Source organism: Micropterus dolomieu, linkage group LG14 (genome assembly GCF_021292245.1).
Source record: "Micropterus dolomieu isolate WLL.071019.BEF.003 ecotype Adirondacks linkage group LG14, ASM2129224v1, whole genome shotgun sequence".
NCBI classification, from domain to species: domain Eukaryota; kingdom Metazoa; phylum Chordata; class Actinopteri; order Centrarchiformes; family Centrarchidae; genus Micropterus; species Micropterus dolomieu.
Window position 1 is genome coordinate 24,087,541 of NC_060163.1, and position 27,611 is coordinate 24,115,151.

Consider the following 27,611-nt stretch of genomic DNA (forward strand, 5'->3'; position numbering starts at 1 on the left):
AGAGGCAAAGATGGCCGAGAGAAATGGGCTAAGTGGTCAGGGCTGGACAGAAGGGAGGAAGTTATTGGAAAAATACTATTTAACATTTAGGACATGAATTTATTAATGGTATTAATAAGCAGACGAAGAATATTGAAGACTAAATATTGCAGTTGTGGGTGGAGTGTATATATCCTGACTGATAGAGATTTTGAGACTGACTCCAATATCAATATAACAGTAAAATGTCTTTTTTTTGTTGAATCGAAGCACATTAGTGACTACTCATCTCTTGCTAGTAAGCTAATTGCTAACATGCTAACCAGCTGGGAACATGGTAATGCTCGTCAGTAACAATAGCTCTCCAAGCTTCTTTCTGTTTTCTCTGCACTGTGCCAGCTAATAGGACGGTTTGTTGAAGACTCGTTACTACCACAGTCATAACTGTCACTCCTCTTTTGTTGAACCGTTTATAATCTGACAGCAGCGTTTAAAGAAAAGTGGATGGTGCAACACAGCTAATAAGCTACAATAACATTAACAATAACTTCCTACATTTTAACCTCTCCTGCTCTTCGTTTACTGTCAGTATGTCAAGCTAATACGCTAGCCACGGCTCATTTCATAGGCATGAATTGATTGTGCCGCAACATTTCATTGTTTTAAATGCTGGTGCTGTTTTAAACCAGGACTTTAATTCCAGTGAAATGTTTCAGTGGCAATTACAGGTTAATTTACTGTCGAACACAATTGGGCTAAAGCAAAATTTTCATTATCAGTTAAAGGAGACCTATTATGCTTTTCCACATTTTATGACTTATCTACAGTGTTATAATGTTGGATGTTCTCTCAGGTTCCCTCCTGTTCTGAACGCTCTGTTTAGAACAGCTTTTTCTACCAACGGCTCAGTTCTACGTAATACCGAGCCAGACGGAGTTCCATATATGGTCATTTGCTCCAACACTAACGGCATGGCAACGCTCAGTCTGCCTGTTACGCCCAGCAACAACACCCTGGTAACATGCCTTCTTGTCTTGACCAATCAGAACACAGTGGGCTTTGAGAGGGGGGGCCTTAAAGTGACAGGAGCATCTACAGCTTGTTTCAGACAGAGGCTGAAATGAAGGCCTACATGAGAAAATAATAATTTTTTGAACTTTGAATCATGCAAAGCTGCCACACAGGGGTCACAGAACTACAATATAGGACTGGAAAAGCAGTTTAATAGGTCTCCTTTAATGCGATGATGTCAGGAGATTCAACGATTCAAGTTTCTCATTTGGTCTGGCCAACAGTCCAAAACCTGAATATATTCAGTTTAAATGTGTTGACTGTTTAAACATGAACATAAAAAAGCAGCAAATCCTCCTGCATTTTATGCTTCAAACATCACAAAATGGATTAATTGATTATCATAGTTCAACAAAATGTTTCCTTTCTGTTGATCAACATTATGTCAGCACTAAATCCAGTACATTTAAATGAATTTAAAGTAGCAACCCTGCAGCAGCTGCATGTTGCCTTGCTGAGATTTCCCAAAGTCCATGTGTACTCTGCTCCTGCGGGCGAACTCCAACAAACCACAGCTTCCAAATCAAATGGGAAGAAAATAATTTGGAGTACCTTTGAGCGAGTCACAGACAAGTACAAATTATTGGACCTCAGCTCGATGAAACCATAAAACTTAACAAATGGCCTCTGTCAGTCTCTGGCCATCAGTGGCCAAAGTTGTACTACCAACACACTTACAGCCTTGTAATGAGAAATGTTTGGACGTGGCCTTGAGCAGCCTTTTTGGAATGTGTCCCGGACAGCTGAAATATGGTATCAGCGGCACAATGACAATCACTCACTTGGTTTTTAGCCTCCCCTCAACTGTAATGAACACAGAATAATAAGTTATGTGGATAGACCAGCATGGCACAGTTTAGTGTGTGTGAGAAGGACAAACACACATTTTATTCTGTGTTTGAAAACTGCCTGCAGCTATCGATTATTTCATCACATAATCGGATTAGAAAAACTTTTGCTTGGCGCCCCCAGTACCGGGATCAGCTGTGTTAGTCATATCACGGTAACGTTACAACCCAAACTAACAGACTAACCAGTTGGAGAACAACAACAAACACACATTTTCAGAATTGGGCCTTACCTTTGCTAGCCTTCATCTCAACTAGCAATCATGATTTACGTTGAATGCTAATGTTAGCTTGTTTGGGGTCCGCTCTTTGGATGCTTTAGACGCACTGTAGAGTTGATTTTTGTTTTTTTCTTTTAGCTTGAAGTTATCTCATTCTTTGGACGCTTTCTTTTCCTCCACTTTAAAATCCGCACCATCAAATCACGTCACCTTCACTTGTCCACAGCGTAAGCAGGTTTTGCAACAGTAATTATCGTCCGTGCGAAACGCTGCGCTGTATATAGTTACATAGATTACTAAAGTTATCACTAAAAAGCATCGATGCTTTAGTAATTTTTAGTAATCAAGGTATTCGAGTTTCTCAAATCCTTTTTGCCCTAGCTTGAAATATTGGAACCCAGAACCAAAGAGTAAACATTTATTTTATATATTAGATATCAAAATGAAAGATTGTGTTACAGGCTTTGGTATGATATGGTCAAGATAATTGGGCGTAAGTTTAGGTTTAGTTGTTAACATCTGAATAAAGTTACAAGATAGCCCTCACAAGTAAGGTAATAATATTCCTTGTGGGCTTATATACTGTATGTGTTTGCAGCAGAGTATTAATGTTTAAAAGTTCCTACATGCATGTGAGTGAAGCTGAAATATGACATCTTCCCAATAGCGACAAACATCCCAGTTAAAAATTCAACAATGAGGAAAGTAAGACAATGAAAGCTCAATTCATCAGCTGGACTGGTAGCGCTGCCAGGAGCAAACTGGGAGGAGGTGGCAGCCCATTAACTACCACCAGGAGCAATAATGACATGGTACAGTTAAGAAAAAATTGATCAGAGCTGGTTTTACATGCATTAGTAATGTCATGATTTAAGTAATAAATTATGTGTACAGTATTTGCCTCTAGATGAATACACATATTAGATTAGTGGATTACAATGGAATAGAAATAAATATGCAAGTAAAACTAAATGGAAAATGTAATGTAATCGACTGCTAAAGTCTTATAAGGAAACAACAACATCTTCATGCTCGAAAATATGCTGTAAAATCACATATCACAAAAACACCTGAGACAGGTAACACTTTGTTTTCTGGGTCCGTCAATTACTAAAAGTTTCATGGAAAAAGTCAAGTAATTTACCTCTAATTACAAGTAAAATAGAGACTAAGTTAAGTACATTTCCAAGGAATTCATTCTGATTACATTATGCTAACTGAGCGATGAAAGTACACAAAGTAAACGTGCAAACATTTAAAATTTCTCTACTAGCAAACATACAATTTAATGTAGATGAAGAATAACATTTCCAATAAATTAAGGATGAAAAAATGTTTGATTAGAATTCAATGGATCAATTCTGTTAAGGGAATTACTTAAACAGCTGCTTATGAACTACTTTTATTCAAATAATTGTCTGTCTCAGCGAGTAGTACCAAATTACAAGGAAATAACACCAACTAATAGACTGTCGGTAACCGTTAAAAGACCTACATAAAATAAGCCAAAAACAGCAATAGAAAAGCTAGATGGGCTAAAATAATTTTACAATAATAAAAAGTAATTGTCATAATTGGTGAAAAACATACTGAAGACTCAGACAAATAACAAATATCACACATCATATCCTGCTAATACTAAGTGTAAATGAAGACAAATATTAAAAAACCTTTGACCAGAAAACCGAATATGTGAAAGATGGAAAAAGGCATTAATAATCCTGCCAGTCAGCAACATGTCATTAGACAGAAACGCTGGGTCGTACGGGGCACAGTTGTTTTTAAGAAGACCTGTGCAGTAAATTGCAGCAGATGACCAGCAGTGTTTCTTCTGGTAAAATATAGCATCTCGTTGTCCCACATACCCCCCATCACAACCCCCATGGTAGGGGTTGTCTCAAGGCTCCACATAAATTAAAGTGACAAGCTCTTGTCTAGATGTTCCCTCCGCATCTCCCCCCCCTTTTGTTTTATAACACTTTGTTCCCCTACCATGGCTACACACCGGCACGCCGCTGATTTACATCTGGGACCAACTCAAACATGTCCTCCTAGACAATTTACAGCTACAAATACTGCTGTTGTTGAGCTGAATCCCCCCGAGGAGAAGCACTTCAGATTCTCAGGAACTAATCAAAATGAAATGGATGTTTTTCATGAAGAAATTACATGAACTTAAGCTTAATGAAACTCTCGTTATCAAGGGTGTACTTGTTAGAGAATATGCTCCACTCACCTTTAAAGACAGGGTAAGTAATTTTTTTTGTCATTTGTTGAAATTCAATCAGTAATTCAGATGCTCTGACACAGTAATCCGGTATCTGTGGCTGTCGCAAGACTGTATTAAGCATGGCGCGGATAAAATGATTGGCTGTCTTAGCTGCATCCATTCTCGTTTTTGGGGAGTGGTTTCGGAGGGAAGCCTGAAAGCCTTTTAAAATCTAGCTTTCGCTTTCTAATTCTCCAATGTTTCCTACCCTACCTTTTAAAAATACCACAGTTATTTTGGGTGAAGAAGCCATGATTCCCATGTGTCCACATTGATACCATGGTAAAAGAGAAAAATTTCATGTACTTTAATATACACTCCTTTAATAAAACATTTGAACACTACAAAGAACAACTAACGGCTGAGAAAGTAATTAGAGGATGTCCAGGACAGATGAGAGGTGATTTAACGTCGGTATATTCAGAAACTAACAAGATGTTGAAATTACAGCCTTGTAATGTGCTTAAATTAATTAGCTTAACTTTTTGTTAGAATCTCACAGGTGTGAAATGTTTAAGGGGGGTCACTATCTATATTGGCAGTGTTTTGAGATTGAGACGGAGCTGTTGAAGATAATTGCCGCAACAACCGACGACTGTTAAATATTAAACTAACCTCACTTGATTTCACCACAGAGGAGCTGTCTTCAATGTGTTGGATCCCTTTTACCTACGGTACTTTCGGTACGTAGAAAAACGAGTACCGGCATGTTCTCAGAGTTTTGGCATTGACTTGAAGTGTCCGTTCTCGTGACATCCCCAGTCTGAAACCAAACAGACAATCCTGCTGTTAATAAACATAAGTTTTATGTGAAAATGCAAGTTTCTCACTAGATAATATGTCTGTGGCAATAACACAGATACTGTTTCTCCAGTGTGGTGTTATTACATGCTGGCTTAGATAAATGTATAGTGAAAATATAATCTATACTGTGACCTTCTACCTAACGGTAGAATCAGTTTCTGTAGCTGAATGCATCACAAAGTTTCTTAACTGCGAGCTAATGAAGTTTAAGGTCTTGCTTCAGTGCGCCTTGTTGCCCAGCAGCCCAATAAGAGGAGCTCATAGCGCAGATCAATAATGTATAGAGACTCTGTCTGCTGAAACTCTACAGGTCTAGTAATTTATAGTTTGTAAGAAGCTTTTTGTACACAGCCAGTATACACAGTCTATTAAGATAAATCAGGTCTGCTCTGTTTACAGGACACAGTCAAGGAGAAAGGGTCTGGAAAGTTTTTAGTTTCTACATATTTACATTTGAAATTGACCTCATGCGTTTGTTCTATTTCCAGTTTTGTCTATTAATTTCTAGTTGCTGTTGCCTCCCTATTGTTCACACAGCCTATATATCAAATTTAGATTAGTTCTTAGAGTCCTACAGAGCATATTTAAGTGATTTATTTTTTAATTTTTTCATTCATGTATTCTGTGTATACACAACAGTATCTTTGACATAGTGAAAAGTAAACAGTTTACTTTGTTTACTAACTAACTGATAAGTCTTTCACCAAGTCGGCAGTGTTTTATGCACCACTGGTCACAAGAGGGCACTAAATCTGCTCATATACAAGAAGACATAATTTCCATCTTTGTCACTTCTCCTTGACTGATTTTGACACAAATGTGAGACACTTCTGCTGTCATATAATACCACGGGACGCCGCTGTGCATCAGTTTTTTTCGTGCCTCAGGTTTCCCAGGACAGTTGCAGTTGTTGGAATAGACAGATGTTGCAGCTGTTTTCACCAGGGCTCCTGAATGCTAGAGGTGTGTTTTGTGTTTTTTGGTGTTTTCTCATGTGTTTGTGTTTGTGTAATGAACAATAGGTCTGTGTGTTCGTGTTTAGGGAGAAAAAAAGAGACAGAGGGGGAAAAAAAGTGTTTCTTCTAGACATTAATATACTGTGCAGGTTGCTCAAGGACAAAATCAGCACGTGGATGTTGGTGCTGGAGGATTGTTAGTCCTCGCATTAACACCCGCTGCTGCTCTCTCGACATGCCTCAAGGTCTAACCTATTAAAGCGGGGCTAGGTGACTTATTTCAGTTGCATTTTTTGTTTTATTTGCTAAAATTCTCTTTACATCCCGACAGCAATTGATAAATCCAATGCTCTGAAAACATCCCGTATGTGTGGCTCTTGCAGGACGATAACAAGCACGGCCAGTCATTTCAATCGGTCCGAACCTGCCTATCTGCATCCACTCTCTGATTTTTTTTCAGTTGGATATTTTCAAAGTCTCTTGCTAGTTTTCCAGCTTTGCCTGCCCCTGCTTTAACAACTGTGAGTATACATAATACAGTGTGTACTTGCTGTGATGCTGGCTCAAACCGTCTCACTTACTTACAGTTTAATGAGCTATTTAAAGCCCTTCAACACATGTGGTTATCCACGCTTTTGCCTGTTGACTATTAGACCACATATACTTTAGATTATTGCTTTTAGATTGATCTCCACCTTTCAGGCAGATTTCACTAAGCTGTGAAAATTAACTTGCAGGGACTTGAAATCTACTGATATGAGGAACCCATTACAATGAACAATTTGTAAATGTTAAATTGTTGTGAGTCATAGCAGTTGCACACAGAAAATGTCAGGGATGCGCCAACATCTGGAGCAAATTAGCTCAGAAAGCATCGATGGCCTGCTTGGTCACAGAATCAAATCCAAAAGAAACAGAAACGTGGTTATGAAACAATTTGAATTTGGTTGTGACTTGTATTTAAAGATGTTGCTGTGCAGTCAGTGTGTCGTTTGTGGAATTGATTCTGAATGTAAATGTAACAATGACAAATAATAAAGAATACATTTATTTTATTTATACAGTTTAAAGTTACAGGGACAGTGCACAGTAATAAACATTTCTGTAAATGTGCCAGCTTGGCTGATTTGACTATGGCCCCTGGGCAGGTGTAATCATAGCTACGTAAAATACATTAAACAGGAACAATAGTACTTATACATATCTATAAAAGCATTTCACAAGAACACGTAAAATACAATAATAAATTAGGTGCTTAGAGTTATGATTGAATAGTAGATTTTCAAATTGTCATTATTTCTGAGCCTCTGCATGATTTATTTTGTTTGCTTAAAACAATTCTTGACCTTGGAAATAGCAGTTAACAAAATAATCTCACCACCAGATTTATTTTTTACCGGGTCTATCAGCTTGACTACATGTACGCTGTTTTAGTCACTGTCTACCTGGAAAGCAGGAAGTCAGTCTGCAAACTTATGGTTATGTTTTATATAAACGTTGGGTGTACTTAAATATTTACAGATTGTCAAAACTGCTTTATAAATGCCAATAATTTACCATTTTATCATGATGATATGATGCCGTAACCAAACAAATCTAAAGTCTCACTCCTTCACTTTCTCACCTCTGTAAATCCTCCCCCCGACAAACCCCCTTGCTGCAGGTCGAGAGAAGAGAAAGGGTCCCATGATCTCTGCCGGCGATGCCGAGTTCCCGCGGGATTACCACACCCTGGCTGCCGGTGGCGGCCGCGGGGCCCGGCGGTTCCCCGACAACACCAACGGGGGGTTCACGTCGTCCTCGCTGGACCGCCGGCACAACTCCGTGGCCGCCAAGAGTCTGGAGGCCTTGAATAGCATCCACAAGGCGGACATCGAACGCCAGCGGGACGCCCTCATGGATCTCCAGAAAAACAAGTTTTCCAACAGCCCTGGCAGCGTGTCGCAGGGCTCCGCTCCTCCTGGACGACAGGTATGAGGAAAAGTCATGAGGAAAAATGCCTCTAAAACAAGTTTTAAAATATGCATGTGTTATTTAACAGGGGCAATACAGGTGAACATTGTTACACAGGAGGAAGTATTGCAACAGATGTATGTATATGTTTTTCTCTGCAACCCGCATTCCTGCTTAGCAGGCCATCAACCATTTAGTCAGACAAGTCATTTTTTTGAGGGAACAACTGCCAGAAATGTCAGCGCAGAAAGCCATCGAATAAAACAATGACTTTTAGTCCATAGAAATGATGACTCTATCTTAAGGGTTAAAGATATTTTTATTCTATTTTTTCAAATTTGTAATCACAACCGTTCATCAGGGACGCTGGAAGTCGGTCACAGTCGGGGGGCTGACAGTCTGTCAGTCACTGAACAGACTCCAGTCTGCTAAAGTTCAGACACTGATAAACCACAGAACGGTAGACGAACATTAGACTTCATGATCAGAGAGTTTTTATATCACGTCCACACTTCTGTCCATATTCTGGCTCGTCCACATGAGCTCTCTCGCTTGACATTGAGGAGCGCACTGACTTTATGAAAACATGTTTCAACAAAATGCACCCACCCAGACACAAACTCTGCTTATCTTATAAGTTTTGTAAATTGTTGGCATGACACAGCGCCCTTCTGCTGCAGCACTAAGTGAGTAAATAGGAAAATAAAGCAAATTTACCACCACTGAGGTGCCTTTGAGCAAAGCCCATAACCCCAACTGCTCCAGTGGACTGAGAAACCAGAAGATATTCATATTTGGGAAGTTTAATCAGAGAATCTATTCATTTTTCTGTAAAAAAATAAATTGCTCTGAATGATTAATTGATTATCAAAATAGTTGGCGATTAATTTGATAGTTGACAACTTATCAATTAATCGTCACAGCTCAAATATATCCATATTGTAATGAAGTAATACCTTAACAGACAATTTTGTCCCACTCGTATACACGTGGATAAGAAACTTGTGCAGCATTTTAATGGATAAGTACCGTCGTAGCAGGATATTTAAACTTAATTATCAGATGTCAAAGACATTTAGAGTAAAGTTAGTTTTAGTGAGTATCCAGGATTTAAAAAATTAACGTTGTGAAAATGCTGTGCTATCGTCTCCTGAACTACTGCAGCTCTTGAATGTGAAAATACATATTCCATAATTGTCTATAACTGTATGTATTTTAATGCAGATCCGGATTTCTACACAGTAACAAATGTAGGGATTTGAGTGCAGCCCCGGGGGCAGGTATGAGCTCTCTGAGTGCTTTCTATTTCCACATGTGAACATTTTCTTCCTGGGAGATAATAACAGCACATCGGTGAGCTCAGAAACCCACACGGGTGCATTATGTGGCGAGATGCCTCTGGGGCTTAAGGCACACACAGTGCAGGCATTTTTACAACCAGCTTGCTGGGTCAGTAACGGCCACTTTTTAAGTGGTTATCATCTGATTCGGCAGTAGAATATGCAGAAAGGTATTTGTGAGAAAATGTCAGAAGGTGAAATATTAAACTCCCCGCTCCATCAAACCTCTCTCTCTCTCTCTCTCTACTCGCTTTGTTCTCCCTTTCATTCTGCCATCAATCACCATATGCTCTGACTTGATACCTGTGACAGATGGTCAAAACAGAGCCGCCTGCTTCGGCTTCTGTCTGTAGCTCAGAGGGAAAGTTCAACATGTCTGTGTGTTTTATTACAGAGCTGGAGTCAGGACGTGTTTAGCCTAGCTTAGCATTAAGACTGGAGGCAGGGGGAACTGTCCGGAGTGAATGAATACGCCTTCCAACACCCCTAAGGTTCACTACATGTTGTGTCTCACTTGTTTAATCCGTCATTTTGTGACACATTTATCCTGAATTCCTCTGTTTAATATGTCCAGCTATGGTCCCGTGTAGGGAGGTTAGTCAGTTACTCATTTGCCATTTTGTTTTCATTGTTCAGTCTGACCCTGTGTTGGTAGCTGTTGTCTAGGTGGGGCTGTTATTTTACCCTCACCAGTCAGCAACAAGACGTATCTGCCCTGTTGACTTCAGTTTCAAGTAGCTACAAGCAGTTCACTTAATGTTTCTTATGTTTGTCAAAGAAATGTGCCCATTTAAGAATCATTACATAACATTTTTGAGGTGATTTTTCTGTAACTATTACTCTGGCTCTGGCACACAATATTTTTCCAACCAGGGAACGAAGAAAACACGATTGTACGAAACGTGGCAAGCACCAAGCAGCCTTCTCACTAAGCTTCCCCCTGCTCAAACCCACGCTATGTGTTGCTGCAGCTCTCTTCACCTCTGTTCAACCTCCTTTTTCTTTGTGTTTGATTTGAAGGATTTAATTAAGATTTAATCTTTTGTGAGCTATCTCTAAGAGCAGATCTTTTTACTATGTAGTGATTTGCTATAAATTTATCAATACCTTGACTGATTTGATCATTTTTACATACGATAAATGAGACTACATGTAAATTAACAAGCTTTAGAGGTGTTAGTAAGGGTATTCCTTGTTTTAGGCCAGACCCAGGCTAGCTCTTTCACCTGCCTCCAGTTTTTATGCTAAGCTATGCTAACCACGTCCTGACTCCATTCCTAACAAGAGATCAACATCACATTTTTACATAACTCTCCGTAACCGTATCTTTAAAGCTTCAGTGTGTAAGTTTTAGTGGCATCTAGTGGTGAGGGTTGCGAATTGCAACCGGCTGCTCACGGTGCATTCATGTGCTCCTCGTTTGGTCAAGAAAGCTGCAGTTTGTCGTAAAACAGTAAAGTCACATGTAGTTTTGTGTGAAAACCGTTTAATGAACTACATCTCTCGTCTCGCACACTATATACCACCAACATATAAGCGTGGTAATGCTAGCTAACGTTTATTGCTTGGTAGCTGCTAACTTAGCTATGTTCCACGCAGAAAATATATCTCACCTGATGTGTTTAATCCAACGACTCTCTGTCATTGTATCACATCATGTAAGTTCCTCAAGTAAGTTCTTTGACTTGGCTTCAGTCACTGAGAGAGAAAGTTACGCCGTCATATATGTGACTTTCGCGTTTGTGGTCTTTGTAATGATGTATTTTCAGTCTTATACCTCAAACTGTGACTTTCTTGACTTTGATATATATAGTTTAAATTGACTGTGTGTAATTCAATTCAAATGGGATCAAAATTAGTTGTGTCTTGCCACTGACTACTGTACAGCAGAGTAAGGTCCCATGTTGGTCCACCGGAAGCAGAGAGACTTAAGCTGGAATCAAAATGGACGCTACTACAAAGATGTGTTGGATTAACATTATCAGAGCGTATAAACAACACGCAGACAACTAGTTCACTCTACATGGACAGCAAACTAACCGTTATAACCATATTACACATATACACAAAATATGTAAATGCAATACGTGATTTTGCACGAATCAATCAGTCCTGTATACTTCTTTATGTCCCATGTATTCTTTATTTTTTCTATTTGCAATAAAGATTCAAGGAGGAAACAAAGATTCTGATTATTCCAGCACCACATGAATGCACCATCAGTCACTGCTCCAAGCGTGCAGGAGAAGCTACGGTGGCCGACAAGCTCTGTCTACTCTTGATGCTAAATAGTAGGTGTGGTCCTCCATTAGGACGAAAGGGATTGTGTAGGCCTATGTGTTTATTTATTACTTTTAGCAAATGACAAACTGAACCGACCGAGCGCTGACTACAACGGAGGCCGTCTTCTCTCGCTGTTACTACAGTCACGCCGAACTCACACAGGAGGCCGGCTGCTCACCTGTTCCCGCGGTACAGGTCCATCTGTCCTCTCAGTCACAAACGGTTTGGTGACCTCTCAATAGCGCTAAGCGTTAAGCGTCACTCATCAATCTTGTCACGCAGTGAAAAACAAATCAATATTCTGATAACGTCGACTAGCAGCGAGAATCATCTCCACCCAGTAGATGAAACTCGGCATACGGCGTGATCGTAAAGTAACCTGCCAGCAGACTCGCTGGTAGAGTTTTGCATTATAAACATCTAAAACCTGGATCACAATCTGGCTCTGTTTGATACTGTGAGCTGCACTTTATCGGAGCTGCAGACGTTAATGTGAGGATTTGCGCTGAGAAGTTTCAGTTTCTACCTCTGATGAAGTGCAGTGCACTTGTCTCATTCAGTACAGTCTGTAGGGGAGCACAGCAGAGTATCGGTCAGGTAGACTTTTAAAAAAGATTATGAATTCTCATGAAATAATGACGCTGGTCTCATAATATTACGATTTTCTTCTGGACATGTCAGAGAACACAGATATGTGAGATTCTGAATGTGCAGAAAGTTTTGAACATGAGCAGAAAAGCTGCTGAAACAAAGTCCAGGAGTTGAAATTAAATAATTTATCATCGAGGTAAAAAGGTGCCCCGACAGATGACTTTTCAGTTTTGTTTATAAATCTTTTTGTTTGAATTAAGCAAAATAAATATTATTTATTTTATCAATTTTTATAATCATTTATTATGTCACTAAAAACTATAGAGGATAATAATAAAGTAAAGAAACAACATTTTGATTTTGGGGCGCTATACGTTAACTTCAGGATGGTTCAAATTGTTTTTCAGGACGGTTCCGGGACGGATGTCAAAAAAGTTGGTCTGCAGCCCTGACCATGTCATGTGACATGAAACTGTCAATACACCACAGAAATCTTAGTTATGTGTATTAAATTGCATTTCTGTCAATAGATCCTCTTAAATGTTAAACCTCTATCCCTTCTTATTCCTCCGTCAGCTCCTGTCCGTCACGTCTCCGTCTGCTCTCATCTCACCCGTCCAGCGCCTCCTTCCTCTCCACCCACTCTTTGCTCTTTCATTTGCTGTGTCTATTTACCCAAACCACACCATCTCCTGGTGGAAAAGGTGGACCAAGACACAGAGAGAGAGAGAGGGAGGGAGAGGAAGGAGGGAGAGATGGCGAAACAGGTGGAGTCTGCTGTCGTTATGGTAACCCACCGTTTCCCATATAAGGCAACTGAGTGATATCATATGGTTGGCAATGCTTGGGCTTTGGAAGGAGGCACACGCTGTACTGAGTGAGAGGCAACAGCAGCAGGAGAGAGAACAAGCGACAAGAGGAGAGACGGCGAAGGAAGGAGGGAGGTTCTTTTTATCGTTTGTCAGCAGGGACGAGGGGTGAGAGAGAGTGACAGACAGACACAGAGAGAGAGAGAGAGAGAGAGAGAGAGAGAGAGAGGAGGAAGAGGAGGAGGAGGGGCAGGAAGAAATGCTAACTGCCTCTTAGGCGCTACTACGGGTACCAGCGAGGGGGACTCTGGTGGATCCTCAGGGCGCGGGAAAGACACAGAGCCGCAGTGGAGAAAAAAAAAATGGAGAGAGGGGAGGAGGAAGAGGGAGGCGTGAAGAGCGGGAGGATGCGCCAGGCGGCCGACGTACTCATTAAGTAGCAACGGTAACTCTCTCTAACCCCGTCCTTGCATCCTCAGCTGAGACATTTCGGCATTCCTCTGTGGTGCTCGCCGCGAGTGTGTGACGCTTCTGTTGCTGCATGAATGATGATGGAGTGATGTAAAGTGCAGGAGTGTGTGTCTTTTTATTGTACATGGACGCATGTTGACCGGTAGACCCGAGGAGCGCACAGTCAGTCTTCTCCTCCCTTCGGAGTGTATGAGTAAGTGCATGTGTTTTTAGGGGAGGGTCCATTTGCTCCCCCAGCAGGCAGGTGTTGCCCAGGTGTGTCGCAGTGATGTGCGTTCATGTGTGTATGTGAATGCAAGCACAAACACAAGTGTGTATTAGTGTATGAGTGAGTGCACATGTGTTATTGTGTGTTTGGTTTGAGAGGAAGCAAGGCGGACTGTGAGTGAGGTTGGGGGTGGGGGGGAGAGGGAGAGGGTGGGTACAAAAATGGCTACTTGGCATGCAGGTCAGGCACGCATGTCTCTCTGCTCATCCCTCTCTTTTTCTTTTCTGTCTCTCCGTCCCGTCTTTCTCGCCATCATCTCCCTTAAGCTCTGTGTCTCTCTGTGCATACGAGCGCCGTGGGATTTCAGCTCAAGTGATTGAGAAATATTGCAGGCAGTAATCACTGAGTCACGGTGCATAGGGGGCCTGTTTGTGTCAGATGAGACAGGTTTTATGTTCCAAAAAATGTCCGCTTGTTGGTGCATTAAATTATTTGTGGAGTGACTTAGCGGTAGATTTTTGCCATTTCAATTTAAGGTGAATAAACCAGGCGAGTGGGTGATTACACAGCGCACAGCTCTGTGTGAATGGTAAGACATATTAGGGATTATAACACACTGGGTGCTTGACTTCACAATTATCCACTGTTTGTCACAATAATTCTGACTAGCACCTGTGAGAAGGGTGTTAATATTAACACCTATTTCCCAGTTGTGAAATTATGAAGCCACCACATGGAAGGGTGTCAAAGTTGGAAACATAAGGTCAGCTGGAGGTTAGAGAGGTTGTTAGCTCTTCATCTTTGACTGCATTATCACTCAAGGATAAGGCAGGAAAGTCGACTGGTGAGAAATGAATGCAAGTGGGCCGTTTATTCATTGCAAAGGTTTGATGAAGGCAAACGATCTGTCTGCCAAGATGAAGAGTTCAGACACGGCGCGGAAACATGACCATCAAAATCTTTTCCTAAAATCTCTTGACAGCATGTGAAGTTAAAACATGAGGATGTTAATTTATTCATCTTGATGCATTCATCTTCTACAAGCGTACAAAATCCCTTCTAACGAGGAGAAACACCTTGAGAAAAAAAAAAATTAAACATTAAAATGGAGACTCTAAGAACTGAGAAAGTAAATTTTAATTTCCTAGCTCGCACCAAATGTATCCAGTAGTTTCAGCAGATACAGTAAACATGGTCAACATTAACAGAACAAAATTTACTAGAAGGAATAATATAGGAAGTTTCCACTGGCTTTTTGTTGTTGTTGGTTTAATGGTTTAGCTCCAGTGCACTTTGCTGACAGCAAGCCTGGAGAGCGACGTGCTTCAGGTTTGCCACCTCGTATGCAAAAGGTCATCTGCAAACCATAGTTTGAGTGTCATTGTAATTGTAAATAAGACCAAATAAAAGACACAGAAGTAGAGAACAAGGACAAAATGGCAGCACACATACACGTCAGCAAAGAAATTGACAATAGCTGTGTTTCCATCAACGTTTTTTTTAATGCGCATTAGAAAAGGTTGTTGGAAACGACAAAACACTCGCTTGAAGTGGTTTTTGCCTTTGTCGAAAAAGAGTTAATGCACTAAATTGGGGATGGAAACATTTTTGCCGAATAAGTTCTGACATAGTGAACATGTAACTCGCGTCTGATCAGCTGTTTCCGCTGTCAGCGTCTTGCCCGATAACGCACGGAGACGTGGCTGGTAGCACCTGGTCCGCTTGAAACTAATTCCTCTCTCCCTTTTTCTGAGTTCCATGCTCCTCAGGTCCATGCGACAGGTTTTGTTTCCCATATTCTTGTTTATTACAGCCACGTGTAATGTCAGCTTCTGACTTAACTACGCCTGGTTTATTCGCTCCAAACCAGATTTCACATTGTCTTTTTTCTATTTAGCGAAATTTCAAAAGACGGCTTAAAACTCGCTTGACAGTTAGATGGAAATGGGGATGAAACGATTACCGGTTCAACGGTAAACCATGGTAAAATTCCAGACGGTTATTATTACCGTACACATTTTAATTACCGTGGTAACCACGTACGGTTAACCGCGCTATTATAATCTCACGGCAAACACTGTCCAGTGTTTCCCAGAAGCAGGCGCGCAAGCGCAGAATGCATCGTCGGTTTGTTTGGGTCAATGACAACACGGCGGAGATTTTTCACTCTGAAGTCCAGTCGTATTTTAGTTTTTATGAGAGCGCTGAGGGAAACTTGATTGAAGAAAATGACCTTATAGTGAACCCAGGGTGATTTAACTTTTAGCTTTGGTTTGTCTGTCTGACTTGCTAACAGCGTGTAAACTGAAGCTCTCAGTGTTGCTGCTCTTGTTAAAACGCTACACGTTGTTCTGCTGCTGTGTGCGTCGTGTGTCGGCTATTCGTCCACTGCACATGACGCTACAGAGTCTTCTACTTGTTGAAATGGTTTCAGTGTGTGTGTATCAGTACATTTTAATCTTTTCCGGCACATTTTTACAACACCGTGATAATACTGATAAACGTGATAATTTTGGTCACTATAATCGTGATATGAAATGTTCATACCGTTTCATACCTAGATGGAAATATGGCTACTGTTTGAATTCGTCTTTCTCTCCTAACTTTAAATTCTCAAGATAAACCACTTTGCCTTTCTGTAGTGTTTTCCATGCAAGAGACAGAATTATTACAAAAGCTCACACAGAAAATATGTTAAATACTATGATAGTCTGAAAATACTGTAAATGTTAAGATGGGAAGGAAATGATATTAAAAGTTCATTTTTGAGTTTGTGTCAAGAAGGGCCAATATTTGAAGATTTGGTAATGATAAAGGCTGAACTGTATGTTTTGAAACTGTATTGAAAGTGGCAAGAGAAATGTAAACGATCTTTCCATTCATATCCTTGAAGTTTATCCATATGGGCGTGTATTGAGTTTAGGACGAAACACGTGTTCGCAGTGGGTTGTAGACCTTCTGAACAAGGATGTCACACACATCTCGAGACCTAAATGTCTGATGTACGGGGTGGCGATGAAGAAGACACATGCCTTTGGTGTGGGAGATCTGTATTCGATTCCCACAGCGGCACATCCGCCAATGCGACCTCTGACACATATACCAATTGTAAGTCGCTTTGGGGGGAAAAAAGCGTCAGCTAAATTAATAAATGTAAATAAAATGCTCTATGTGCTACATGATATGTGATCTTAGTAGAATAGATTCTCAAAATAAAAGTTAAACACTTATGTAAATAGTATTTGCTGATGTAGTTCTGTGTGTCAACCCCACTATTATGCAAAATATGAAAAAATCATGATTTGCGATGCAGAATCTAGCTGCGTAGATTTTAAATGTTTGATTAAATTGGACAGGAGATGGTAAATTGTTTTGTTTGGTTGCGCTGCAGCTGACGGAGGCAGGGTGGCATCAGATCAGGTATGATTGCGCCGTTTTGGTCACTGAGCTTGGACAGAAGCCTACAAACCACACAGAGCTCTGAAATCTGGGTCACAGCAGCCCACGGGCCTGTTGGTGCTTCTTTCCCAAACTCTGTTTCTTCTACTCAGCTTCCTTCACTCCGTATTCAAAATGAAGTGAGATGAATTTCAAAAGTTGCAACTGAGATTTTGGGGCGAGAGCAGAGAAAATATTCTCCAGAATCCAGGCGGCTCCCAGAGCAGCTGCTCAAACATACAACAAGTTCCACCTACACCTTTAGTTAAATTATTAAGGGAATTTGCCTTTTCTAAAGCTCTCTCACCATATGTGAGGGAATTTAGACTCAGACAATATTAACACACCTGTGCTCAGAGTTACTTTAAGTTCCTCAAAGGTGGAAGTCGGTGTTTAAAGTAAAGCGTTGATGCTGCAGAGTCGAAGCGGCGCTCACTCACTCTCACTAAGGTTGTTGGAAATTGTTTGTTGTGGCAGTTATTTGTAGATTTGTAGACTTCTGTGCTCTAGACATGGCAACCAAAGAGGTGCTGAGGGTGAAAAGGTAGGTTGCAAACATTAAACAACCCGCTGTGAATGTGTTTGGAAGTGCAGAACAGTTGTTTTCTTTTGACATTATGAGCCCTATTTAAATGATCTATAGCACACGGTCTAAAGTGCACGGCACAAGTACATCTAGGGCGTATAATCTGGGCGCAGAGGAAGGTGCAAAGGGGTCTTACACTACAGTTCTGTGGTTCATCAGTGACGTGTACGAGCTACACTGCCGACTGGACGCTCCCCTCTTTAATTAAACGTCTCTGTATCCTCACTGCGCTGCATTATTATTATAAATTATGATGAACTGGTTGTGGGTCACATCTCTCTCATCCGGGTGATTTCCTTATTGGGTACTGATGTATGAGTGTTTTCTTTAACGATATACTCTAATGATTAGAGTGGCTGCTGTTGGTGCATTTTGACTGATCCTGTCGGAGCGTCGGGAGATTTTAATAATCAATGGAATTACGCTGCTGCAACTAAATTATTTTCATTGTCTGTTAATCTGTTTTCTCGATTATTCGATTAGTTGTTTGGTCTATAAAATGTCAGAAAATTGTGTTGTAACGTAAGATGACTTCCTAAAATATCTTTTTTGTTCCTCAACCCAAATGTTTAAACGTTTACTGTCATAGAAAACCAGAGAATATTCACATTTATGAAGCTGGAATCAGATAATATTCTTATAAATTACTCAAACTGATGAATCAATTCTCAAAATAGCTGACAATTCATTTAATTGTTAACTAATTGATCGATCGTTCCTCATGCATGAATGCACACAGCGTCTCTCGTAATGGGGAGACTCTTTTCACCCACCCACTATTAATCACATATATATATAAAGGGATATAACTGCTCCATCTCAATAACGCACCCTTTAAGTAGCAGGAAAATCCTGTGCCAGTGACTTGAGATGTTGGTCTTGTTGGTCAATGGTGTTATCGCTTTCTGCGCCTGAAACACAACTCATTTTAAGACCGTCGCTCCCATGGGTGCACAGATTTGCTATTTGCGCTGAGTGGTGAAAACAACAACTGCGTCGGTCGGAAACTAGCAATGACGTGCATACGGGGGGAAGATGGGGCCCTTTGAGTTTCGTATTACCGATTCTGTTGGTTAAAGTGTTTAAGTTTGCGGATGTTTGGCTGGAGAATCAAAGTTGAGTTATTCCCTGTAAACGTGACGAGTCAGGTTCAGAAGTTTCTTTGTAATAATCTGGTCTCTAGTTGTAATAATCCCCGGGGGAACTTAAACTGTCCTTTCACTTGTCTGTCTAAACATGAGGCAATGATATTTTCCAAATCCCACCGATAAGCTCAAGGTGCCTCTTAGTTTATTCCTTTTAACTGTTATTTTCCATTACGTGTTAGTATACAACATCAGACTCCACTCAGAGTCAAATTGGCTGTGATGAGGTCTGTACAACATTTGATTACTGTTGAGTCAACCTCTAACAGAGGCCTGAAATCATTCAAACACTGTAGAGACATCTGTTGTTAGGCTGCAACACACTGCATGTTCTGTTCACATTTACAATTAAAGTCCCTGATCAACCATGACTTCTCTAAAAACATTTATACTGACAACAATATTTGTGTACAGAAGCTGACATGCCATTATCGCCCAGGAGCGAATGCTGTGCCATCATGTGGGATTAATTCATGAGTTTTAAGATCACTGTTGCCTCTTTTGAGGCTGAGAACTACAGACAGAAAACACAATATATTTAAATTAGTCAATACCAGGCTAGTTTAGTATTTTAGCTCTTGCACTAAATGATTAAATTATTATCATACCTGCTGTGATGAGTATTTACAGCTGTCGATAATGAACCTTTAACTATAGAATCTCTATGTTAATGTCCGTGTCAGCTGTAATGACTGCATATTACATTCAGTCTCTTCTTGCTGCTCAAACATCAAGGACCAAATGGACGCATTTTGACTAAAACGAGCTGAATCTGTAGAACAGTTGGAGATCTTTCGCAATTATCTAAATTTGTATTTTAATAATGGGAAGATTTTTTGCCTAAATGAATGGCAATATCAGTCTATCAGCCAATCACACTCCAGAGTGAAAAATGTCAACTATTGGATGGATTGCCAAAAAATTTGGTTCTGACGTCAGAGTCCCCATTTTCACATCTCTTTGCTTTTTATCTACAGCAGCAGTTCTACATCTTGACCGGGTAGCGCTCTCTCTAGGTGTATATATATATTAGGGGCATGTTAACGTTGCATTAGCGTAGACAATTATATTAGCGCACGTTAACGCAGTTTTTATTTTATTAGTTTGAAAGTCCGTTGCTCACTGGCTCTGAATACACATCCTGTCAAACCCTCATGGGTCACAGGAAGGGCGGGATGTTGATCAGCCTGCAAATCACCCACCCAAACAAGCAGCGGAGGGAGGCTTCAGCAGACTACGCTGTCATCTATTTTCCATATTTTTCCACCCACGATCCGTTATGACGGCAGCAGGTGAGCAGCTTGCTTGTTAATGACGCAGCCTATCAAACAACTCAAACAGCCGAAACCAACATCTGCAGCCTGTGTTCAATGTTGCTTTAACATTACCTGGTCTGTGCTTGTAAAATATCCACCGCCACTTGTAACGTCATTTTCAAGAGTAAAGTCTGTGCGAGTGAACACACGCACCGATTTAATTTTACGCGTAACAATGTGATTAATTCCGAATAATCGCAAGAAAATCATGCAATTAATCACGTTTAAAAAATGTTAACATTGCCCAGCTATATATATTTTTTATTTTGTCCAGTACGATTATGATTAAATAGCTTTAAAAAATACTGTCATTCCCAGCAGCCTCAGGTGTACTTTGTTGCTTTTAGCTGATGTTAGCACGCTAACAAGCTAAGCTAACATGCTGAACATATTGCTGCGCATCTGCATGTTAGCATTAGCATTGTGAGCATATTGTAGCATGTTGACGTTGCAGCATCAGAGCAGCTAGTGTGGCTGTAGGCTCTTATTGTGCAGACACACAGAATCCGGCGAGGACGCAGCATGGTTTAAAAATGGCGACCGGTTCAGAAACGTTCTCATATTAGATTAGTACATTAAAATATGTCTTTTAAAACATTGGAGGTTAGAAATAGGCAATGCTGTAACAGGATCTTAATTCATATTTGATCAGCACTGCCTGCACAGTTTGCACATTTGCATCAAGTTGAGGTTGAGTCGTGTTGCAAATTCAGATACAGCGAACAGTCAGTTAACTCGTATCCATCACGCACCTGCTCTCCATAGAAAAGAAATAGGATCTGTCGACTTGACCTCCATCAAAGGATCCAGAGTGTCTGCACCATTAGTCTTTTTATAACTCATCTGGATCTGCATCAGAAGACACGTGGTGAAGGCGATCTCTGGACGCAATGACATTTTTTATTGCAGCGAGTTCAGTAGTCCACAAAAGCATGAATGTACCTTGCTTCCTCCTTGGCAGAGGAAACTAAAGTAAGATAAATATCTGATACCAGGATAAAGGAGCCGTGTATAGGCCACACAAGGTTACTTCTCTTGGAGTACAGCACATCCATTCTATCTCTTTTATACCTTTTTTCTTTTACGGTTGTGTCAGGACTTCAAAAATATTTTCAACTGAGGAATGCAAAGACCTTGTGTTTAGATCTATTTTCTGATTCAGCACATTTAACAACCATCAGTCAAAGATGAGTGGAAATTATTTTGCTTCATTAGGTTTTACATGTAATCGCTTTCATTCAGGAGAAAACGTGCAAGATTCACTCTTCTGGTTCCACCAGATGTTGGAACATGGCTGCAGGGATTTGCTGCCATTCAGCCATAACGGCTTCAGTGAGGTCCAGCATTGATGTTTGGGGATCAGGTCTGGTTAACAGTCAGCGTTTGAGGTCAGGGCTCTGTGCAGATCAGTCAGGTTCATCCACTCCAAACTGGGGAAAAAACATTTCTTTATGGATCTGTTGTGGTGAAACAGGAAAGGGCTGAACCTGTCACAGAACCCTATTATCAGAATGAGAATCAGCTTTATTTGCCAGGTATGTGTACACATACGAGGAATTTGACTCATTGCTCACGATGTGCTTACTTACAACACAATAATAAAATCACACACAGGCTACAGTATAGAAAACACATATATACGCACTATAAACAAAAACAATATACACAGATTGGGACAATAGTGCAGTGAGTAGAGTGCAAAGGATGCAGGAGTAAAAATTATTATGTACATATCGGAGGTGGATGAGAGATACAGACATGTACAAAATGTCTGAGAGACGGGAGCATCTACAGCCTGTTTCAGACAGAGGCTGAAATGACAGCCTGCATGAAGTGCCAGTATAAGAGAGAAATGTATTTTTTATTTTTATTTGAACTTTGAATCATGCAAACCTGCCATAGGGGAGTCACAGAACTACAGCATAGGGCTGGAAATGCAGTATAATAGGCCTCCTTTAAGATTCCCCTCACCTACCGACCGTAAAGTGTGAAAAGGGCTTCAGGATGCTGCTGAAGGGCACATTCAGTTCACAAGAACTAATGAGCAGTTAACTGATGAAGATAACTACATAACTGAGTATGCAAAAGCATTCACAAAAGAAATGGGAGAAGCTTCATCATATCAGTGGAGCCTGATCAGCTTTCTACTGCATGAGAAACTTATTAAGCAACACATCCTGCTCCTCTTCGTAGTTTGTAAGTGTAAAAAACTACAGTCAATCCTACTGACTAGGACTGTATGTGGATCCAAGCCTGGTACATCTTCTTCCTCTGAGACACAGAGCTACATTGTTGTCCAAAAACTATTAAAAACACGTCAGTGAGCCTCACTGCTGCACTGTGTGACATGTCATCACCACAAACACCCACATTGTAGTTTATGTAGTTTATTTTGACTCTGTCCTATGTACACCTTCCTGATGCTGTAAGTACTCATTAGAGCACCACATGTGGATTAATCCGCAGCTGGAAATAGTCACCAACAAATGCATCATTTCCTCCTTTTGAGTAGCTTTTGCTAAAAGCCAGCAACCAGCTGTTTTAGGGAATCATTTAACCTTTTATTTTTTTTAATGAAAAAAAAGCTGTTTTTTTTAAAGAGGTATGTCAAATTAACTTAACATAGAGGGCAGACAGGGTTGGATAAGACAGAGTATTGTGAATAAAACAGAAACTGATGTATGGACTTCCCATTTTTGTACCTCTCTTCTCCAAACTCACAAGAGGAGTTGAAGCCTGTCTGTCTTCCATTTATAGAAGCATGACATGATGGTTTCTGGTCTAAAATGCTTAATGTCACATCATTTCGGTGATGCATAAAAATGCAATGTAAAATTACAGTCAAATATCTGGCTCAACTTCCCCCAGGTCTTTTGGCTCAAATTACCCCATCCATGCCATTTCAACAAAATTTTGTCATCCAGCAGTTTAAGGGTAAAGTCATGCTAACAGTATAGCCTCATATTCGTAAAGCTTAGTGCTTTCACATGCATATGAGTTTTGATCTTAAATGTGCTCATAACTTATTCCATGGGCCTCTCTCCACTACAGGAAGAGTAAAATGGTTAACTCTTCAAAAATGTGCGGTCACATTGACCTATTTTGTCTATGGTTGCCGAGAAACAAGGGGTGGCTCAACTTCCACACAAGCTGAAATCACCCCGCTCTCCCCTAATCGATTAGTTTTCACTATAAAATTAAGTTTGAGTTATTTTAAAAAAAGAAAAACGGCAATAATTATCCGATTCCAGCTTTGTAAATGTGAATATTTTCTGTTATTTATTAATTTTTTTCCTCCTCTATGATGGTAAACTGAATATCTTTTGGGTTGTGGACAAAAACAAGACAGTTCAGGACGCCATCTTGGGCTTTGAGAAACACTGATCGACATGTTTCCCCATTTTCTGACATTTTATAGATAGAACAACTAAGCGATTAATCGAGAAAATAATCAACAGATTAATCACATAAACACATTGCTGGTTTTGTTTTTTCCCACAAACATATTGTCCTAATTTTTGGATTTGTGTGAGGAATTAGAGCAGAAAGCTGACCGAGATCATCCGAAGTTGTCCGAGTTTATGCTTAGCTGTGATTGGTGTAGTGTAGAATCGGTCAATTGGAACCAACTAAACCATGAAAAACAGTCCCAGAAGAGAAGTACACAAGTATGTACATAGGGTACGGCTGAAAATGTACATTAGCGGATGAACATACTGATAATTGTGCATCAGCTGAATGTCACAGATGAGCACACATACAGCTGCAGTATCTTAAAGAATCAGACTGACGTTGACCCGGATGTTGGCTTCTTCCCATATAAAGTGAAAATGGCAGCTTCTTCATCCAGTGTCGGTGCATTGCTTTAATCCTGCTCCTGGGTCCATGCCAGCCAAGTCTGCATCCAGGGAGTGTGGGTGGAATTTAGGAACTACATCATTAGTGTGTGTGAAGTCCCTGTAAACATTTGATTAATTGCTGAGAAGCAATTACAAGCAATTAAAGTCCTATTATGATGGCAATGGAGGACAACGTAAATTAATCTGGCTATCATCACAATAATTAGCCCATCATTTTCCCACCAAGCCTAATGTACAAAAATGGGCTATTTATCGGTTTGTTTGCTTAAGCTTTACTGCAATTTGTGGTCATTTTAAAGCAAAGTGGTGCAGACATTTTGGGGCACATCACACTCGCTGCATGACAATAATGTACAATTAAACCTTATTAACTTGCGTATTTTCACATGGGAACTGAATGACAAACGTTTTCTCAGTCTTTCCTCTCAGTTCTGGTTCTATCCAGTCGTTTCTTTTGCTCAATCTTTTGTTGAGTAGAAGCTTGACACAGGAGAAAATGTCTCACACTCGATCCTTTTCTCCCCCCCGTCCCTTTTCTGTCTCCTTTTGCTTTTTTTGTTTTTCTTTCTCTCCCCCGTAGCAACAACCAAACTACTGGAGCTTCAAGGTCAGTGCCAATATTGTGTTTGTGTTTCAGCGTAAATCTGTCCCTCTGTGTGGATTCGTCTCTAATAGGATAACTTTCCATTGTGTCTTTGCATGCCTGCTTGCCTTCTCGCCATTGCGTTCAGTGTTGGTCACATGTTGGCACACACTTTTGTGTTCAACTCTTGTTCTGCTTGCTGTGGCACTTGTGTCTCTGCAAGAGTTCTTGACTGGAAGTGGAGATTGATTGTCTAATAAGTGCTGTGTTTAAATGTCTGCATGTTAGATTTCTGTCCAACTGAGCACTGTTACTTATAACTTGGTATCACCACTAGTCTAATGATTGTAGCTAGTCATGCTATGGTCAAGCATAATGGGCCAATTTCTTGCAAGAGGAGGCAAAATTATCCAGCTGCTGTGTGAAGTATGTGTGGCCTAGTTTAGCTGAAAAAGATTTCTGCTCCTCCTTTCAAAGTTTTATCTATAAAAGCACCATATAGAGCCCGTCATGACCCTGTGATGTTCACAGACATTCAAATGGGTCTGGTGTTGTGCTCATGGACTGCTTTTTTGTCTGTTGTAAACACAAAAACAGTAAGCCAATTGGAGCTTTTAAGGCGGGGTTTAGAATAGAAACGGCTTCTTCCTGTGCCATCGCCAGACAAAAATGACCACAAACCTGGCAGCGAGCACGGATGAGATTCGATGCAGCTTTTGGATGTTGATTCACAGAATCTCTAAAATCTGTATATTTATAATTTAACTGCTACTATCATCACCAACGCAGCCTCTGTGTCACTTAGGGCTGAAGTATTTTAACTTATATTGCGATATTCTCGTTGAAAAACACATTAAAGGTTCAGTGTGTAATGTTTCTGAGGATTTATTGACAGAAATGCAATATATGTTTTCAGTGATGTATAAAGACCTTACATAATGAACCTTGAGCCATTTATATCTCCATAACCGCGGGTCCCCCCCTACCATGTTATGCCGCCATGTTACAGAGCGCGTTTCGTCACTACGTTCTTCCTCTTCTTCTGGTAGAATTCAGGCAGTGCAGACACTCATCACTACGTTGAATACGTACGTTTGAAGAAGAAGTAATAATATACAGCAGGGGTCGGCAAATAAGTTTTGCATCGGAGCAATTTTCAAGTCGCAACAACATCTGGTTTAACTGAACAATGAAGTAGATCCAATTCCTTCAAGAAACCTCACATCTTGACTGGCCACTCTCTGCTGTCTCAGAAGAGACACCTTTTGTCCTGTGTTAGCCACCATAGCTTTCCTACCCTCTTTGAAAGGGTGGGGGGCAGTGGTAAACTGGAAAGTTGGTTGCGATTCACAACCCTCACCACTAGATGCCACTATATCTTACACACTGAACCTTTTAAAACCTTTAATTATCGTGTGATTTTTGTGATGATCTGTACCAAAGAAAGATGTTTCCTTAAGTCTCTAGAATATGATGTGTGTAGGCCAGGAAATCTCAGCAGCTCGACAATATTTAATTTAAAATGATATTTGGACACATATCGCCTTAAACAAAAATTGCCCTTCCTGCGATTTAAAAATAGGAGAAGACCATTTTGCGATTTCGATAGAATTTCGATTAATTGTTAAGCCCTAGGGTCACTACTGATTGATTATGTCATCCCAAATTGAAATTGGTTAACATAAACATGATGTCAGACTGACTTTCAGACCCAGTCTGGCAGGTTTTTGGCTGGTCGGTTGGTTGGTTGGTCTTTGCATCAGGCCATCACTTTGGTCCAGACTGAAATATCTCACCATGTATTGGAAGCATTACCATGAAATGTTTATCCCCAGAGCCATTCAGTTGATATTTACTACCAGCTACACTCACCTAAAGGATTATTAGGAACACCGGTTCAATTTCTCATTAATGCAATTATCTAATCAACCAATCACATGGCAGTTGCTTCAATGCATTTAGGGGTGTGGTCCTGGTCAAGACAATCTCCTGAACTCCAAACTGAATGTCAGAATGGGAAAGATTTAAGGTGATTTAAGCAATTTTGAGCGTGGCATGGTTGTTGGTGCCAGACGGGCCGGTCTGAGTATTTCACAATCTGCTCAGTTACTGGGATTTTCACGCACACACCATTTCTAGGGTTTACAAAGAACGGTGTGAAAAGGGAAAAACATCCATCCAGTATGCGGCAGTCCTGTGGGCGAAAATGCCTTGTTGATGCTAGAGGTCAGAGGAGAATGGGCCGACTGATTCAAGCTGATAGAAGAGCAGCTTTGACTGAAATAACCGCTCGTTACAACCGAGGTATGCGGCAAAGCATTTTGAAGCCACAACACGCACAACCTTGAGGCGGATGGGCTACAACAGCAGAAGACCCCACCGGGTACCACTCATCTCCACTACAAATAGGAAAAAGAGGCTACAATTTGCAAGAGCTCACCAAAATTGGACAGTTGAAGACTGGAAAAATGTTGCCTGGTCTGATGAGTCTCGATTTCTGTTGAGACATTCAGATGGTAGAGTCAGAATTTGGCGTAAACAGAATGAGAACATGGATCCATCATGCCTTGTTACCACTGTGCAGGCTGGTGGTGGTGGTGTAATGGTGTGGGGGATGTTTTCTTGGCACACTTTAGGCCCCTTAGTGACTACCTGAGCATTGTTTCTGACCATGTCCATCCCTTTATGGCCACCATGTACCCATCCTACTTCCAGCAGGATAATGCACCATGTCACAAAGCTCCAATCATTTCAAATTGGTTTCTTGAACATGACAATGAGATCACTGTACTAAAATGGCCCCCACGGTCACCAGATCTCAACCCAATAGAGCATCTTTGGGATGTGGTGGAACGGGAGCTTCGTGCCCTGGATGTGCAT

The 27,611-nt window shown here is 40.6% G+C and overlaps 1 protein-coding gene across 3 annotated transcripts in view; it reads left to right on the plus strand.

The window, feature by feature from the left end:
- The first annotated feature begins 6,024 nt into the window (after positions 1-6,024).
- Positions 6,025-27,611, plus strand: part of zgc:114120 (uncharacterized protein LOC619267 homolog) — an 83,354-nt gene continuing 61,767 nt past the window's right edge. For all 3 annotated transcript variants that reach the window (XM_046068326.1, XM_046068325.1, XM_046068327.1), the window contains exons 1-3: positions 6,025-6,155; positions 7,812-8,119; positions 24,729-24,755. In XM_046068326.1, the coding sequence (XP_045924282.1) occupies positions 6,116-6,155; positions 7,812-8,119; positions 24,729-24,755 (375 nt within the window). In that variant the 5' untranslated portion in view covers positions 6,025-6,115. The remainder of the gene's footprint in view (positions 6,156-7,811; positions 8,120-24,728; positions 24,756-27,611) is intronic.